Source organism: Tachyglossus aculeatus, chromosome 6 (assembly GCF_015852505.1).
Source record: "Tachyglossus aculeatus isolate mTacAcu1 chromosome 6, mTacAcu1.pri, whole genome shotgun sequence".
Taxonomy (NCBI): domain Eukaryota; kingdom Metazoa; phylum Chordata; class Mammalia; order Monotremata; family Tachyglossidae; genus Tachyglossus; species Tachyglossus aculeatus.
This window is the reverse complement of record NC_052071.1, coordinates 35,950,531-35,968,689: the sequence shown is the minus strand read 5'-3', so window position 1 is coordinate 35,968,689 and position 18,159 is coordinate 35,950,531. Positions and strand designations below refer to the sequence as shown.

Below are 18,159 nucleotides of genomic sequence, written 5' to 3'. Positions count from 1 at the left end.
TCTCTGGGCCTCAGTTACCTCATCTGGAAAATGGGGATGAAGACTGCGAGCCCCCCGTGGGACAACCTGATCACCCTGTAACCTCCCCAGCGCTTAGTACAGTGCTCTGCACACAGTAAGCGCTCAGTAAATATGATTGAATGAATGAATAAATGCCATCCTCATCACAAGGTAAAAGAAAAATTTCTTCTGCAGGAAGATGAATGAAAATAATACCTGTTATGCTTAAATGTGAGTACCGTCTGGGACAGAGACTCGTGTTCCAATGTGATTACCCCAGTTTTTAGCACAGAGCTTGGCACATAGTAAGTACTCGAGAAAAAAAAAGAGGGCAAGTTTAGGGGAAGGAGAAGAGGGAGAGGGACTCCTGACCCTGCCTGACACTACTCTTTGTTGTTCCCACATTTCAGACAATTTGTGATGCCCCTCCTCTCCCCAAACTCTCCATTGGAACTGTCGGTCAATTTGTAGAGTCTTCTTGAGCGCAGGGAATTGTCCGAGGCCGAAGAGGAAAGTCAAGGAAGCCTCAAACCATCTACAGCCAACTTCAGATGTACCTGCCCAAAGTGCTGTTTGGGAGATGGAAAAGGATGTAAAATGTTTGGAAGAATTGGGACCGGGCACACCTAGTCCGGGAAGCAGCCGGTTTTAGGGGCAGCTGAAGTGTGGGTTGTCCCGAGCTGCTCATCAGTGAAAAATGCAGCTTGGTCCGGGGAATTACATGGTGCAGGAACAACAACATTATTATTCTTATTATTTCTACTACTACTAATAATGATGGTATTTGTTAAGCGCTTACTATGTGCCAGGCACTGTTCTAAGCGCTGGGGGAGATACAGGTTAATCAGGTTGTCCCATGTAGGGCTCACAGTTTTCATCCCCACTTTACAGATGAAGGAACTGAGGCACAGAGAAGTTAAGTGACCTGCCCAAGGTCACACAGCTGATAAGTGGCGGAGCTGAGATTAGAACCCACGGCCTCTGACTCCCAAGCCCGGGCTCTTTCCACTGAGCCTACCGTGGTATTTGTTAAGTGCTTATCATTCATTCATTCATTCATTCATTCAATTGTATTTGTTGAGTGCTTACTGTGTGCAGAGCACTGTACTAAGCGCTTGGGAAGTCCAAGTTGGCAACATAAAGAGACGGTCCCTACCCAACAATGGGCTCACGGTCTAGAAAGGGGAGACAAGACAACAAAACAAAACATGTGGACAGGTGTCAAGTCATCAGAATAAATAGAAGTAAAGCTAGAGGCACATCATTAACAAAATAAATAGATTAGTAAATATGTACAGCGCTAGGGTAGAAATAATATGATGATGATGATGGCATTTATTAAGTGCTTACTAAGTGCAAAGCACTGTTCTAAGCGCTGGGGAGTTTACAAGGTGATCAGGTTGTCCCACGGGGGGCTCACAGTCTTAATCCCCATTTTACAGATGAGGTAACTGAGGCCCAGAGAAGTGAAGTGACTTGCCCAAAGTCACACAGCTGACAATTGGCGGATCGGGGATTTGAACCCATGACCTCTGACTCCAAACCCCGGGCTCTTTCCACTGAGCCGTGCTGCTTCTCTAATATCAACCCGAAACACATGGGGCTCACAGTCTAAGTAGGAGGGAGAACAGGTATTCATTCAATCGTATTTATTGAGCGCTTACTGTGTGCAAAGCACTGTACTAAGCGCTTGGGAAGTACAAGGTGGCATTGAATCCCCGTTTTCTGCCGATGAGAGAACCGTGGCGCGGAGAAGTTCGGTGACTTGCCCAAGGTCACACAGCAGGTAAGTGACAGTGCTCTGCACACAGTAAGCGCTCAATAAATACGATCGAATGAATGAATGAATGGCTTAGAAGAGAGAAAATGGAATTGGGAAGTTTGAGGGATGGGGGAAGGGGCTCTTTCCACTGAGCTGCGCTGCTTCTCCGAGCCTCAATTTCTTAACTTCTTCTTAATTTAACTTCTCTGGGCCTCAGTTATCGCATCTGTAAAATGGGGATTAAGACTGTGAGCCCCACTTGATTACTTTGTAGAGTGTGGCTCAATGGAAAGAGCCCGGGCTTTGGAGTCAGAGGTCGTGGGTTCAAATTTCGGCTCCGCCACTTGTCAGCCGTGTGACTTTGAGCAAGTCACTTCGCTTCTCTGTGACTCAGCTACCTCATCTGTAAAATGGGGATGAAGACTGTGAGCCCCCCGTGGTACAACCTGATCACCTTGTAACCTCCCCTGCACTTAGAACAGTGCCTTGCACATAGTAAGTGCTTAGTAAATGCCATCATTATTATTATTATTTTATCTACTCCAGCGCTTAGAACAGTGCTTGGCACATAATAAGCGCTTAAGAAATACAATAATAATAATAATAATAAGAAGAAGAAGAAGAAGAAGAAGAAGAAGAAGAAGAAGAAGAAGAAGCGTGGCTCAGTGGAAAGAGCACGGGCTTTGGAGTCAGAGGTCATGGGTTCAAATCCTGACCCTGTCAACTGTCAGCTGTGTGACTTTGGGCAAGTCACTTCACTTCTCTGGGCCTCAGTTCCCTCATCTGGAAAATGGGGATGAAGACTGTGAGCCCCCCTGGGACAACCTGATCACCTAGTAACCTCCCCAGCGCTTAGAACAGTGCTTTGCACATAGTAAGCGATTAATAAATGCCATTATTATTATTATTCTCTGTGCCTCAGCTCCCTCATCTGTGAAATGGGGATGAAGACTGTGAGCCCCCCGTGGGGCCACCTGATCACCTTGTAACCTCACCAGCGCTTAGAACAGTGCTTTGCACATAGTAAGCGATTAATAAATGCCATTATTATTATTATTCTCTGTGCCTCAGCTCCCTCATCTGTGAAATGGGGATGAAGACTGTGAGTCCCCTGTGGGATAACCTGATCACCTTGTAACCTCCCCAGTGCTTAGAACAGTGCTTTGCACATAGTAAGCGCTTAATAAATGTCATAATAATAACAATATAATATATAATACAACATAAAATGAAATACGATTATAATATAACATAATATATGATTATATTATATCATATATATTATGCAATACATCATATTACATACAATATATTATAATATATCATGCAATACATTATATGGCATATCATAATATAATATATTATGTAATACATTATATCATATGATATATCACAATACAATATATTATGCAATATACTATACTATACATAAAATATTATAACATGTAATATATCACAAATAAAATACTATAATATAACATAATGCATTATGCAATATATCATATATAATATGTAATATATTATGTAATATGCCATATATGATATTTATAACATAATATATTATGCAATATATTATAACAATATATTATGTAATATATCACATATAATATGTAATATATTATGTAATATGCCATATATGATATTTATAACACAATATATTATGCAATATATTATAACAATATATTATGTAATATATCACATATAATATATCACCACATATATATTATGTAATGTATTATATCATATAATGAATCACAATATGACATATTACATAATATATCAGATCATATGTAATATAATACAATATAATATTTTATGCGATATATTGTATATAATATACATTATTGTTTTATATACTATAAGCATTAATATAATATGCAATATTTTGCATTATATGTAATATAATACAATATATAATGTAATAACAACAACAACAATAATAATAATGATAATAATACTGATAATAATAATAATAACAACAACAACAATGATAATAATAATAATAATAATAACAATAATAATAATAATAATAAACACTCTACTTCCGGCACCGCCCTCCCCCGGGGGGGGGGGAAGCTGCGTGACGAAGGGCCCCGCCCCTCCGCCGCGCCCGAACCGCTGCACTACCGCCGTTCCGCCAGGAGAGGCCGCGCGTGGCCCCCCGCGTCTCGCGCTACTGCGCCTGCGCCCCTCCGTCATCCCGTCCCCCTCGTTCTTAAAGGGAAAGTCGTTTAAAGGGCCGTAGGGGGAGCCGGAGAGCTGGTGTCGGCGGAGCCTTACGCGCGGACGAGTCCACTGAGGAGGAGCCGGAGGGGGGGGACAATTCACCGGGGAGGGGAGGGGAGAGGCGGAGCGGGGCACCGGGGGCGGGATTCGGTAGAAGAGGTGATCATTAATGACAGAGGGACTGGGAAGGGGGGGTGAGAGGTGGGGGCTCCTGGTTGTCCAACGTTTAGCAGAGCGTTGTTTCCGCGCCCCCCCCGCGGGGGTCCTAGTGGTGGGGTCCGGGGCCCTGCTGGAGAGCGGAGGGAGGAGGGCGGGAGCGGGAGGATCATGGCGCAGGCCTTGTCCGACGAGGAGTTTCAGCGCATGCAGGTGCCAAAGGGGGAAAAGGAAATTTGGGGACAGGAGGGCACTGGGAACAGGAATTTTCGTTGTCTGTCTCCCCCTTCTAGACTGGAAGCCTCTTGTTGGGTAGCAACCGTCTTTATCTGTTGCCACTTGTCCTTCCTAAGCGCTTAGTACAGTGCTGTGCACACAGCAAACGCTCAGTAAATACGAGTGCGTTCATTCAATCGTATTTATTGAGCGCTGACTGTGTGCGGAGCGCTGGACTAAGCGCTTGATTGATTTTACTTGTACATTTCTATCCTATGTATTTTATTTTGTTGGTATGTTTGGTTTTGTTCTCTGTCTCCCCCTTTTAGACCGTGAGCCCGCTGTTGGGTAGGGACTGTCTCTATGTGTTGCCAATTTGTCCTTCCCAAGCGCTTAGTCCAGTGCTGTGCACATAGTAAGCGCTCAATAAATACGATTGATTGATTGATTGTCTCCCCCTTCTAGACTGGGAGCCTCTTGTTGTTGGGTAGGGACCGGCTCTATTTGTTGCTCACTTGTCCTTCCTAAGCGCTTAGTACAGTGCTCTGCACACAGCAAGCGCTCAGTAAATGCGATTGCATTCATTCAGTCGTATTTATCGAGCGCTGACTGTGTGCAGAGCGCTGGACTAAGCGCTTGATTGCGGCCTGTCTCCCCCTTCTAGACTGGAGCCTGTTGTTGGGTAGGAATCGTCATTATCTGTTGCCACTTGCCCTTCCCAAACGCTTAGGACAGTGCTCTGCACATAGCACTCAGTAAATACGATTGTTTTCATTCATACAATCGTATTTATTGAGCGCTGACTGTGTGCAGAGCGCTGGACTAAGCGCTTGATTGTGGCCTGTCTCCCCCTTCTAGACTGGGAGCCTGTTGTTGAGTAGGAACCGTCTCTATTTGTTGCCCACTTGTCCTTCCCAAGCGCTTAGTACAGTGCTTCGCACACGCCACTCAGTAAGTACGATTGTTTTCATTTATACAATCGTATTTATTGAGCGCTGACTGTGTGCAGAGCGCTGGACTAAGCGCTTGATTGTGGTCTGTCTCCCCCTTCTAGACTGGGAGCCTCTTGTTGTTGAGTAGGGACCGCCTCTATTTGTTGCTCACTTGTCCTTCCCAAGCGCTTAGGACAGTGCTCCACACACAGCAAGCGCTCAGTAAATACGATTGCATTCATTCAGTCGTATTTATTGAGCGCTGACTGTGTGCAGAGCGCTGGACTAAGCGCTTGATTGCGGCCTGTCTCCCCCTTCTAGACTGGGAGCCTGTTGTTGTTGGGTAGGGACCGGCTCTATTTGTTGCTCACTTGTCCTTCCGAAGCGCTTAGTACAGAGCTCTGCACACAGCAAGCGCTCAGTAAATGCAATTGCATTCATTCAGTCGTATTTATTGAGCGCTGACTGCGTGCAGAGCGCTGGACTAAGCGCTTGATTGTGGCCTGTCTCCCCCTTCTAGACTGGGAGCCTGTTGTTGTTGGGTAGGGACCGGCTCTATTTGTTGCTCACTTGTCCTTCCGAAGCGCTTAGTACAGAGCTCTGCACACAGCAAGCGCTCAGTATATGCAATTGCATTCATTCAGTCGTATTTATTGAGCGCTGACTGTGTGCAGAGCGCTGGACTAAGCGCTTGATTGTGGTCTGTCTCCCCCTTCTAGACTGGGAGCCTGTTGTTGGGTAGGGACCGCCTCTATTTGTTGCTGACTTGCCCTTCCCAAGCGCTTAGTACAGTACTCCGCACACGGCACTCAGTAAATACGATTGTTTTTATTCATTCATTCATTCAATCGTATTTATTGAGCGCTGGCTGTGTGTAGAGCGCTGGACTAAGCGCTTGATTGTGGCCTGTCTCCCCCTTCTAGACTGGGAGCCTGTTGTTGGGTAGGAACCGTCTCTATCTGTTGCCCACTTGTCCTTCCCAGGCGCTTAGGACAGTGCTCTGCCCACAGCAAGCGCTCAGTAAATACAATTGTGTTCATTCAATCGTATTTATTGAGCGCTGACTGTGTGCAGAGCGCTGGACTAAGCGCTTGATTGTGGTCTGTCTCTCCCTTCTAGACTGGGAGCCCCTTGTTGAGTAGGGACCGTCTCTATCTGTTGCCCACTTGTCCTTCCCAAGCACTTAGGACAGTGCTCTGCACACAGCAAGCGCTCAGTAAATACGATTGCATTCATTCAATCGTATTTATTGAGCGCTGACTGTGTGCAGAGCGCTGGACTGAGCGCTTGATTGTGGTCTGTCTCCCCCTTCTAGACTGGGAGCCCGTTGTTGAGTAGGGACCGGCTCTATCTGTTGCTCACTTGTCCTGCCCAAGCGCTTAGTCCAGTGCTCTGCACACAGTCAGCGCTCAATAAATCCGATTGAGTGAATGAATGGCACACAGTAAGCGCTTAACAAATACCAAAACTATTATTAAATGCGATTGAATGAATGAATAAATTCATTCATATAGCTATAATTCTATTTATTCTGATGACTTTGACACCTGTCTACATGTTTTGTTTTGTTATCTGGCTCCCCCTTCTAGACTGGGAGCCCCTTGTTGGGTAGGGACCGTCTCTATCTGTTGCCGACTTGTAATAATAATAATAATAATAATAATAATAATAATAATAATAACATTAAGCGCTTACTATGTGCAAAGCACTGTTCTAAGCGCTGGGTAGGTACTTTCCAAGCCCTTAGGACAGTGCTCTGCACACAGTCAGCGCTCAATAAGTACGACTGAATGAAAGAATGGCACATAATAAGCGCTTAACAAATACCAAAACTAATATTAAATGAATGAATAACTTTATTCATATAGCTATAATTCTATTTATTCTGACGGCTTTGACACCTGTCTACATGTTTTGTGGTCTGGCTCCTCCCCCCTCCCCCCCCCCCCATATATAATCGTATTTATTGAGCACTTACTGTGTACAGAGCACTGTACTAAGCGTTTGGGAAGTACAAGTCGGCAACATATAGAGACAGTCCCTACCCATAGACTGGGAGCCCATCGTGGGGTAGGGACCGTCTCTATCTGTTGCCGACTTGTCCTTCCCAAGCGCTTAGTACAGTGTTCTGCACACAGTCAGCGCTCAATAAATACGATTGAGTGAATGAATGGCACATAGTAAGTGCGTAACAAATACCAAAATTATTATTAAATGCGATTGAATGAATGAATTTATTCATATAGCTATAATTCTATTTATTCTGACGACTTTGACACCTGTCTACGTGTTTTGTGGTCTGTCTTCCCCCTCTAGACTGTGAGCCCGTTGTTGGGTAGGGACCGTCTCCATATGCTGCCGACTTGTCTTTCCCAAGCGCTTAGTACAGTGCTCTGCACACAGCTCTCAGTAAATACGACTGACTGAATGAATGAAGGAATGGCGCATAATAAGCGCTTAACAAATACCAAAATTATTATATATTGTATAATCCTGTATATATGTTTGTATATATTTATTACTCTATTTATTTTACTTGTACATATCTATTCTATTTATTTTATTTTGTTAGTATGTTTGGTTTAGTTCTCTGTCTCCCCCTTTTAGACTGTGAGCCACTGTTGGGTAGGGACTGTCTCTAGATGTTGCCAACTTGGACTTCCCAAGCGCTTAGTACAGTGCTCTGCACACAGTCAGCGCTCAATACGATTGATGATGATGATGATGATGATATTATTAAATGCGATTGAATGAATGAATTTATTCATATAGCTGTAATTCTATTTATTTTGATGACTTTGACACCTGTCCACATGTTTTGTGGTCTGTCTCCCCCTTCTAGACTGGGAGCCCCTTGTTGAGTAGGGACCCTCTCTACCTGTTGCTGACTTGTAATAATAATAATAATAATAATGGCATTTATTAAGCGCTTACTATGTGCAAAGCACTATTCTAAGCACTGGGGAGGTACTTCCCAAGCACTTAGCACCTGTATATATGTATATATGTTTGTACATATTTATTACTCTATTTATTTATTTATTTTACTTGTACATATCTATTCTATTTATTTTATTTTGTTAGTATGTTTGGTTTTGTTCCCTGTCTCCCCCTTCTAGACTGTGAGCCCACTGCTGGGTAGGGACTGTCTCTATATGTTGCCAACTTGTACTTCCCAAGCGCTTAGTACAGTGCTCTGCACACAATAAGCGCTCAAATACGATTATATATGTTTGTACATATTTATTACTCTATTTTACTTGTACATATCTATTCTGTTTATTTTATTTTGTTAGTATGTTTGGTTTTGTTGTCTGTCTCCCCCTTCTAGACTGTGAGCCCACTGTTGGGTAGGGACTGTCTCTATATGCTGCCAACTTGGACTTCCCAAGCGCTTAGTCCAGTGCTCTGCACACAGTAAGAGCTCAATAAATACGATTGATTGATTGATTAGGACAGTGCTCTGCACACAGCGCTCAATAAATACGATTGAATGAATGAATGAAAGAATGGCCATGAGCCCCCAGTGGGACAACCTGACTACCTTGTATCTCCCCCAGCGCTTAGAACAGTGCTCGGCACATAGTAAGCGTTTTACAAATACCATCATTATTATTATTATTCTCTGTACCTCAGTCCCCTCATCTGTAAAATGGGGGTGAAGATGTTGCCGGCTCGTCCTTCCCAAGCGCTTAGTCCAGTGCTCTGCACGCAGTCAGCGCTCAATAAATGCGATTGAATGAATGAATGGCACATAATAAGTGCTTAACAAATGCCAAAATTATTATTAAGTACGATTGAATGAATGAATACATTCATTCAAATACGAATGAATGCATTCATTGATATAGCTATAATTCTATTTGTTCTGACGATTTTGACACCTGTCTACATGTTTTGTTTTGTTGTCTGTCTCCCCCTTCTAGACTGGGAGCCCGTTGTTGCATAGGGACCATCTCTCTATGTTGCCAACTTGTCTTTCCTAAGCGCTTAGTACAGTGTTCTGCACACAGTCAGCGCTCAATAAATACGATCCCTTCAAAGCCCTACTGAGAGCTCACCTCCTCCAGGAGGCCTTCTCAGATTGAGCCCCCCTTTTCCTCACCTCCTCCCCATCCCCCCTGCCCTACTTCCTTCCCCTCCCCACAACACCTGGATATATGTTGGTACAGATTTATTACTCTATTTATTTTACATGTACATATTTACTATTCTGTTTATTTTGTTAATGATGTGCATATAGCTATAATTGTATTTATTCTAACGATGTTGACACCTGTCTACATGTTCTGTTTTGTTGTCCGTCTCCCCCTCCTAGACTGTGAGCCCGCTGTTGGGTAGGGACCGTCTCTAGATGTTGTCAACTTGGACTTCCCAAGCGCTTAGTCCAGTGCTCTGCACACAGTAAGCGCTCAATAAATACGATTGAGTGAATGAATGAGTGAATGACGGCTTTGAGGAGGGCGCCCCAGAGGCGGCGGGGAGGAAGCCCTGCGGGAGCCAGACTCCTGCAGGAAATAATACATAGTAATAATGGTGGCATTTGTTAAGCGCTTACTATGTGCCGAGCACTGTTCTAAGTTCTGGGGGAGATACAGGGTCATCAGGCTGTCCCACGTGGGGTTCACAGTCATTCATTCATTCATTCGTATTTATTGAGCGCTGACTGTGTGCAGAGCACTGGACTAAGCTCTTGGGAAGGACAAGTCGGCAACATCTTCACCCCCATTTTACAGATGAGGGGACTGAGGTACAGAGAATAATAATAATAATGATGGAATTTGTAAAACGCTTACTATGTGCCGAGCACTGTTCTAAGCGCTGGGGGAGATACAAGGTAATCAGGTTGTCCCACGGGGGGCTCACGGTCTTCATCCCCATTTGACAGATGAGGGAACTGAGGCACAGCTTGGGAACGACAAGTTGGCAACATCTTCATCCCCATTTTACAGATGAGGGGACTGAGGCACAGAGAATAATAATAATAATGATGGTATTTGTTAAGCGCTTACTAGGTGCAGAGCACTGTTCTAAGCGCTGGGGGAGATACAAGGTAGTCAGGTTGTCCCACTGGGGGCTCATGGTCTTCATCCCCATTTAACAGATGAGGGAACTGAGGCACAGCTTGGGAAGGACAAGTTGGCAACATCTTCACCCCTATTTTACAGATGAGGGAACTGAGGCACAGAGAATAATAATAATAATGATGGTATTGTTAAGCGCTTACTGTGTGCTAAGCGCTGGGGCAGATACTAGGTCATCAGGTTGTCTCATGTGGGGCTCACAGTCCTCATCCCCATTTGACAGATGAGGGAACTGAGGCCCAGAGAAGTTAAGTGGCTTGCCCAAAGTAATGCTGTTGGTATTTGTTAAGCGCTTACTGTGTGCCGAGCACCATTCTAAGCGCTGGGGGAGATACAAGGTAATCAGGTTGTCCCGCATGGGTCTCGCAGTCTGAATCCCCATTTGACAGATGAGGGAACTGAGGCCCAGAGAAGTTAAGTGGCTTGCCCAAGGTCACACAGCAAAGTGGCGGAGCCGGGATTAGAACCCACATCCTCTCACTCCCAAGCCCGGGCTCTTTCCCCTGACCCACGATGCTTCTCGGAGGAGGCAACCCCAGGCCACCAGATATTTGGGGGGCAAATTTGGGGGGGCAACTGACCCCCCACCCCGACTCCCGCCCCTCCAAGACTGGGGGACTCAAACATCTCGACCTGGTCCTGTTTGGTTCAGGCTGGTCCTAGCCTCAGTTTCCCGCCTTATAATAATAATAATAATGGCATTTATTAAGCGCTTACTATGTGCAAAGCACTGTTCTAAGCGCTGGGGGAGGTACAAGGTGATCAGGTTGCCCCATGGGGGGGCTCACAGTCTTCATCCCCATTTTACAGATGAGGAAACTGAGGCCCAGAGAAGTGAAGCGACTTGCCCAAAGTCACCCAGCTGACAAGTGGTGGAGCCGGGATTTGAACCCATGACCTCTGACTCCAAAGCCCAGGCTCTTCCCATTGAGCCACGCTGCCTTATGGACGGCTTATGCCTGGCCGTTCCCGAAAACGGGACTGAAAGGGCCTGTTGGTTTGGGGTGACTTGAGGAGGGGACGCGCTTCCATAGACGCCCCTGTACCGTCCACCTGTTGATTGGCCCCCCGTTTATGGGGACGGTTATTAGACCAGGAGAGATCGATCAATCAATCAATCATATTTATTGAGCACTTACTGTGTGCAGAGCACCGTACTAAGCGCTTGGGAAGTACAAAATTGGCAACATCTAGAGACAGTCCCTACCCAACAGTGGGCTCACAGTCTAGATGTGGGGAGACAGAGAACAAAACCAAACATATTAACAAAATTAAATAAATAGAATAGATATGTACAAGTAAAATAAATAGAGTAATAAATATGTACAAACATCATATATTCAGATGCTGTGGGGAAGGGAAGGAGGTAAGGCGGGGGGATCATCATCATCATCAATTGTATTTATTGAGCGCTTACTGTGTGCAGAGCACTGTACTAAGCGCTTGGGAAGTACAAATTGGCAACATATAGAGACAGCCCCTACCCAACAGTGGGCTCACAGTCTAAAAGGGGGAGACGGAGAACAAAACCAAACATACTAACAAAATAAAATAAATAGAATAGATATGGACAAGTAAAATAAATAAATAAATAGAGTAATAAATCTGTACAAACATATATACATATATACAGGTGCTGTGGGGAAGGGAAGGAGGTAAGATGGGGGGATGGAGAGGGGGACGAGGGGGAGAGGAAGGAAGGGGCTCAAGGGGGGATCAATCAATCAATTGTATTTATTGAGGGCTTACTGTGTGCAGAGCACTGGACTAAGCGCTTGGGAAGTCCAAGGTGGCAACATATAAAGACAGTCCCTACCCAACAGTGGGCTCACAGTCTAGAAGAATCAATCAGTCAATCGTGTTTATTGAGCGCTTACTGTGTGCAGAACACTGTACTAAGCGCTTGGGAAGTCCAAGGTGGCAACACGATCACTTATCGAGACGGAGCCGGCCCCGGGGTGATGTCAGGATTCCCACTGTGGTGCTCCCGGGGTGAACCAGCAAGGGAAAAGGAGCATTCGGCCCGAATATCATCCTTGTTTTTGGGGAGGAGCCGGGACCTGGTGGGGAAAGGTGGCCGGGAGTGATTCGGGAGCTGGAGAGAACTAATAATCCTAATAATAATGGTATTTGTCAAGCGCTTATTTTGTGCCAAGCGCTGGACTAAGTGCTGGGATACATACAGGGGAATCAGGTTGTCCCACCTGGGGCTGACACTCCTAATCCCCATTTTACAGATGAGGTAACCGAGGCACAGAGAAGTTAAGTGGCTCGCCCAAGGTCACGTAGCAGAGTCGGGATTAGAACCCGTGTCTTCTGACTCCCAAGCCCGGGCTCTGCCTTTAAGGCAGAGGCTTCTGAGGAGCTTGAATGATAATAATAATAATAATGACATTTATTAAGCGCTTACTATGTGCAAAGCACTGTTCTAAGCGCTGGGGAGGTTACAAGGTAATCAGGTCGTCCCACGGCGGGGCTCACAGTCTTCATCCCCATTTTACAGATAAGGGAACTGAGGCCCAGAGGAGTGAAGCGACTTGCCCAAAGTCACGCAGCTGACAACTGGCAGAGCCGGGATTTGAACCCATGACCTCTGACTCCAAAGCCCGGGCTCTTTTCCACTGAGCCACGCTAAGCGCTCTCCAGTCAGGGGGCCAGGGACAAATGGGTCCTTCTCGTCGCCTAGAGAGGAACAGAACCCCGGAGTTCTGCTTCCCAGTCCATTATCTAACTGCCGACTCTCCCCGTCAAATCCTTGCTCCCTTTCCCTCATTCATTCAATCATTTTTATTGAGGGCATACTGTGTGCAGAGCGCTGTACTAAGCGCTTGGGAAGTCCAAGTTGGCAACATACAGAGACGGTCCCGACCCAACAGCGGGCTCACGGTCTAGAAGGGGGGAGACAGACAACAAAACAAAACTTAACAAAATAAAATAAATAGAATAAGTGTGTACAAAGAAAATAGAGTAATAAGTCTGTGCAAACATATATACATATATACAGGTGCTGTGGGGAGGGGAAGGAGGTAAGACGGGGGGGATGGGGAGGGGGCTCAGTGGGGGAAGGCCTCCTGGAGGAGGTGAGCTCTCAGTAGGGCTTTTTATTTATTATTTTATTTGTTTTTTATTTTTATTTATTTATTATTTATTTATTTATTTATTTATTTTACTTGTACATATCTATTCTATTTATTTTATTTTGTTAGTATGTTTGGTTTTGTCTCCCCCTTTTAGACTGTGAGCCCACTGTTGGCTAGGGACTCTCTCTATATGTTGCCAATTTGTACTTCCCAAGCGCTTAGTCCAGTGCTCTGCACACAGTAAGCGCTCAATAAATACGATTGATGATGATGATGATGACGAGAGCTAGTTTGGCGGATGTGCGGAGGGAGGGCATTCCGGGCCAGGGGGAGGACGTGGGCCGGGGGTCGATGGCGGGACAGGCGAGAGCGAGGTACGGGGAGGAGATCAGCGGCGGAGGAGCGGAGGGTGCGGGCCGGGCTGGAGAAGGAGAGAAGGGAGGTGAGGTAGGAGGGGGTGAGGTGATGGACAGCCTTGAAGCCCAGGGTGAGGAGTTTTTTCCTCACTCATGTGAACTTCAACTGTTCGGCTCGCGGAGGCCTAAGGAGGAGGTTGACAGGTGGAAAAAGAGAACGCAAACCTTTGCTTTCCTTTGCTCTTAGGAACAGCTCCTGGAGCTCCGGACACAGAACTACCATCTCTCTGATGAACTGCGCAAGAACGGTGTCGGTGAGGGGCTGGAGGAGGGGACGATGGGTGGGGGGGGGTGGTCAAGAGAAGGGTCAGCGGGAAGGGACAGAGCCCAGCTTGGCTCGGGACCATCGGGCAGGAAAGGAGTGTGGAAGTGGCCTGGACTGGGCTCCTCTCCGGTCACCCTGGGCTCTCCATCCAGTAGGCAGCCCGCTTCTCGTGTTTGGTTATCAATCGATCGATCGATGGTATTTATTGAGCACTTACTGCGTGCAGACAATTGTACTAAACGATCGGGGGAGTACAATACAGTGTCGGTAGAAGTGCTCCCTGCTTATATTCAATTTCCCCCACCTGGTCCGGGGAATGTCAGGGAGGACTCTGACCCCTGCTTGGGCCTAAGCTCTTCTCCCGACCCCTGACTCGACTCCCTCTTCTCCCCAGAGCTTACAGGTCTCCGACAGAGGGTCTTGTTTCTGGATAAGGAATTCTCCAAAGCACAAAAGGTACCTTGGCCCCCCGCACCCTGCCTTGCCAAGCAGTTCCCCATCCCCTCAGGTCCTTGTGGGCTTCTTGCATGGTTCCTTTCCTCCCCTCCTCTCCTCCCTCCAGTCCTCTCCCTCCCCTCAAGAGAGTCATCTGAATTAAATGAGGTCGGATCTACATATTGGTCCTGCATAGCTTCTGTCTGCCATCCCGCTGGCCCATTAGCCGGCCTTGGGCCAGGGAGAGGTGGCCCCCAGCTCCTCCCTTCTGTTAATCTTCCTTAAGCCCTATACTGGTGCTGCCCACAGTAAGCGCTCAATAAATACGATTGAATGAATGAATGAATGGTGGACCGGGCCCCTTGCTGGTTTAGTGACACAGTGATAGCTTGTGCGTGGTCAGAATTAATAATAATAATAATGGCATTTATTAAGCACTTACTATGTGCAAAGCACTGTTCTAAGCGCTGGGGAGGTTACAAGGTGATCAGGTAGCCACGTGGGCTCGCTGGGACTACAAATCTCAGCACACTCAGGCGTGACCGCACACCTGTGCGGCAAAGCACCTGCGCATCTTTCTCCTCCCTCACCCAGAGATGGGTCGTGGGGTAGGAATCTGCTTCACTGCCGGGAAACTTGGGTTTGAGTTCGGGCTCGGCTCGATTTATGCCGCCCGAGATGGGCCCAAGCTTTTCACTCTGGTTAAGCCTCCACCTTCCGGAGCCAGACACCTGCTGCCTAGCTGAAAAGATCAGGCTCACACCTGTCTCCTTATCTTTCCTCCAGGCCCTGAGTAAAAGCAAGAAGGCTCAGGTAATTTATTTCCTCGTATCAACGTCCGTCTCCCCCTCTAGACTGTGAATTTATCGTGAGCAGGGAATGTGTCTGCTCCCCAACGCTCAGTAATTACGATTATCTGACTGACTGAGGTAACTAAGGGGACGTAAGCGACACCCGCCGCTAGACTGCTGGGCTCCAGGGCACCGTCGGGTGGGTGAGTGGTTCCCTGTCCCCGTCCCCCGCAGGAGGTGGACGCGTTGCTGAGCGAGAATGAGATGCTTCAGGGAAAGCTGCACAGCCAGGAGGATGACTTCAGGCTGCAGAACAGCACTCTCATGCAGGAACTCAGCAAGGTGAGCCCGGGGCCGGCCGAGGGGGTCGGGAAAGGGCCCGGAAAGAAACTGAGGGGAGCAGGGGGCCGGGTGAGGCTCGGCAGGTGGGAAAACGGGAACCCCAGGTCTCCCGTCTACATGTTTTGTTGCCCGTCTCCCCCTTGTACTTCTTTGTACAGTGCTCTAAACCCAGTCAGCGCTCGATAAATACGATTGATTGATAAATACGACTGAATGAATGAGAGTAAAACTGAACAATACAGCGCTCGATTCTCCCCCTTCTAGACTGTGAGCCCACTGTTGGGTAGGGACCGTCTCTCGATGTTGCCGACTTAGACTTCCCAAGCGCTTAGTCCAGTGCTCTGCACACCGTAAGCGCTCAATCAGTACGACTGAAGGAAGGAATGAATGAGCTCTGGAGCGAGAGGGGCGTCTGAGGAACTTCCCGTGGTTCTGCCTCCTTTGTCTTTCGTCTCCCCGTCTAGACCGGAAGCATGCTGTGGGCAGGGAATGTGTCTGTATTGTTCAGTTTTACTCTCATTCAGCCGTATTTATCAATCAATCAATCGTATTTATTGAGCGCTTACTGTGTGCAGAGCACTGTACTAAGCGCTTGGGAAGTACAAGTTGGCAACATCTAGAGATGGTCTACCCAACAGTGGGCTCACAGTCTAGAAGGGGGAGAATCGAGCGCTGTATTGTTCAGTTTTACTCTCATTCATTGTCGTATTTATCAATCAATCAATCGATCAATTGTATTTATTAAGCGCTTACTGTGTGCAGAGCACTGTACTAAGCGCTTGGGAAGTACAAATCGGCAACATATAATAATAATAATGTTGGTATTTGGTTAAGCGCTTACTATGTGCTAAGCACTGTTCTAAGCACTGCTGGGGGGGATACGAGGTCATCGAGGTTGTCCCACGTGGGGCTCACAATCTTCGTCCCCATTTTGCAAATGAGGGAACTGAGGCCCAGAGAAGTGAAGTGACTTGCCCAAAGTCACACAGCTGACAAGTGGCAGAGTTGACATGTCATTCATTCATTCATTCAGTCGTATTTATTGAGCGCTGACTGTGTGCAGAGCACTGGACTGAGCGCTTGGGAAGGACAAATTGGCAACATATAGAGGCGGTCCCTACCCAGCAACGGGCTCACAGTCAAGAAGATGATGATGGTATTTGTTAAGCGCTTACAATGTGCGAAGCATCTAGTATATGCTCACCGCATACAGCGAGCGCTCAGTAAATCCGACTGACTACGGACTAGGTGGGCTTGGGGGCGGGGGTCTGTACTGGAGCGGGACACGGGCCCGGGAGCCGCCTGGGGTGGCCGGGCTGAGGGGGCTCGCCGCGGTGGCACACTGTTCTAGTGGCTGACGGGGCTACCCGTCAGTGGTTAGAGAAGCAGCGTGGCTCAGTGGAAAGACCCCGGGCTTTGGAGTCAGAGGTCATGGGTTCGAATCCCGGCTCCACCACATGTCTGCTGTGTGACCTTGGACAAGTCACTTAATTTCTCTGAGCCTCAGTTATCTCACCTGTAAAATGGGGATTAAGACTGTGAGCCCCACGTGGGACAACTTGATCACCTGGTCTCCCCCCCAGCGCTTAGAACAGTGCTCTGCACATAGTAAGTGACTTGCGCTTAATAAATGTCATCATTATTATGACCCTTCCCGCCCCCGCCCCCCGGCCTCAGCTGTGCTCTCAGATCGAACAGCTGGAGCAGGAGAACCGGCAGCTCAAAGAAGCGCCATCGGGGCCTCTTCCCCTCACGCCCGGGAGCCCTGTGGACGGGGAGCTGCTCCGGCTACAAGCGGAGAACACCGCCTTGCAGAAGAACGTCGCAGGTGAGCGGGGAGACGGGGGCCAGGGGACTCAGAACAATCAATCGATCAATCAATCGTATTTATTGAGCGCTTACTGTGTGCAAAGCACTCTACTAAGCGCTTGGGAAGTCCAAGTTGGCAACATAGAGAGACAGTCCCTACCCAACAGTGGGCTCACAGTCTAAAAGAAGAGCAGAGTGAAACATGAGAAGCAACGTGGCGTGATAATAATGGCATTTGCTAAGCGCTTACTATATGGTGGTGATGATGATGGTATTTGTTGAGCGCTTACCGTGTGCTCTGTTCTAAGCGCTGGGGAGGTTACAAGGTGATCAGGTTGTCCCAAGGGGGGCTCCCGGTTTTAATCCCCATTTTCCAGATGAGGGAACTGAGGCCCAGAGAAGTGAGGTGACTCGCCCAAAGTCACCCAGCTGACAGTTGGCCGAGCCGGCATTTGAACCCATGACCTCCGACTCCAAAGCCCGGGCTCTTTCCACTGAGCCACGCTGCTTCTCCAATGTGCCGAGCACTGTTCTAAGCGCTGGGGTAGACACAGGTTGTCCCATGTGGGGCTCACAGTCTTAAGCCCCGTTTTACAGATGAAGGAACTGAGGCCTAGAGATGTGAATAATAATAATAATAATAAT

The 18,159-nt window shown here is 47.2% G+C and overlaps 1 protein-coding gene across 2 annotated transcripts in view; it reads left to right on the top strand.

Moving 5' to 3' along the window:
• The first annotated feature begins 4,313 nt into the window (after positions 1-4,313).
• Positions 4,314-18,159, top strand: part of GRIPAP1 (GRIP1 associated protein 1) — a 33,728-nt gene continuing 19,882 nt past the window's right edge. For both annotated transcript variants that reach the window (XM_038748034.1, XM_038748033.1), the window contains exons 1-6: positions 4,314-4,357; positions 14,060-14,126; positions 14,532-14,593; positions 15,359-15,385; positions 15,598-15,705; positions 17,383-17,533. In XM_038748034.1, the coding sequence (XP_038603962.1) occupies positions 4,316-4,357; positions 14,060-14,126; positions 14,532-14,593; positions 15,359-15,385; positions 15,598-15,705; positions 17,383-17,533 (457 nt within the window). In that variant the 5' untranslated portion in view covers positions 4,314-4,315. The remainder of the gene's footprint in view (positions 4,358-14,059; positions 14,127-14,531; positions 14,594-15,358; positions 15,386-15,597; positions 15,706-17,382; positions 17,534-18,159) is intronic.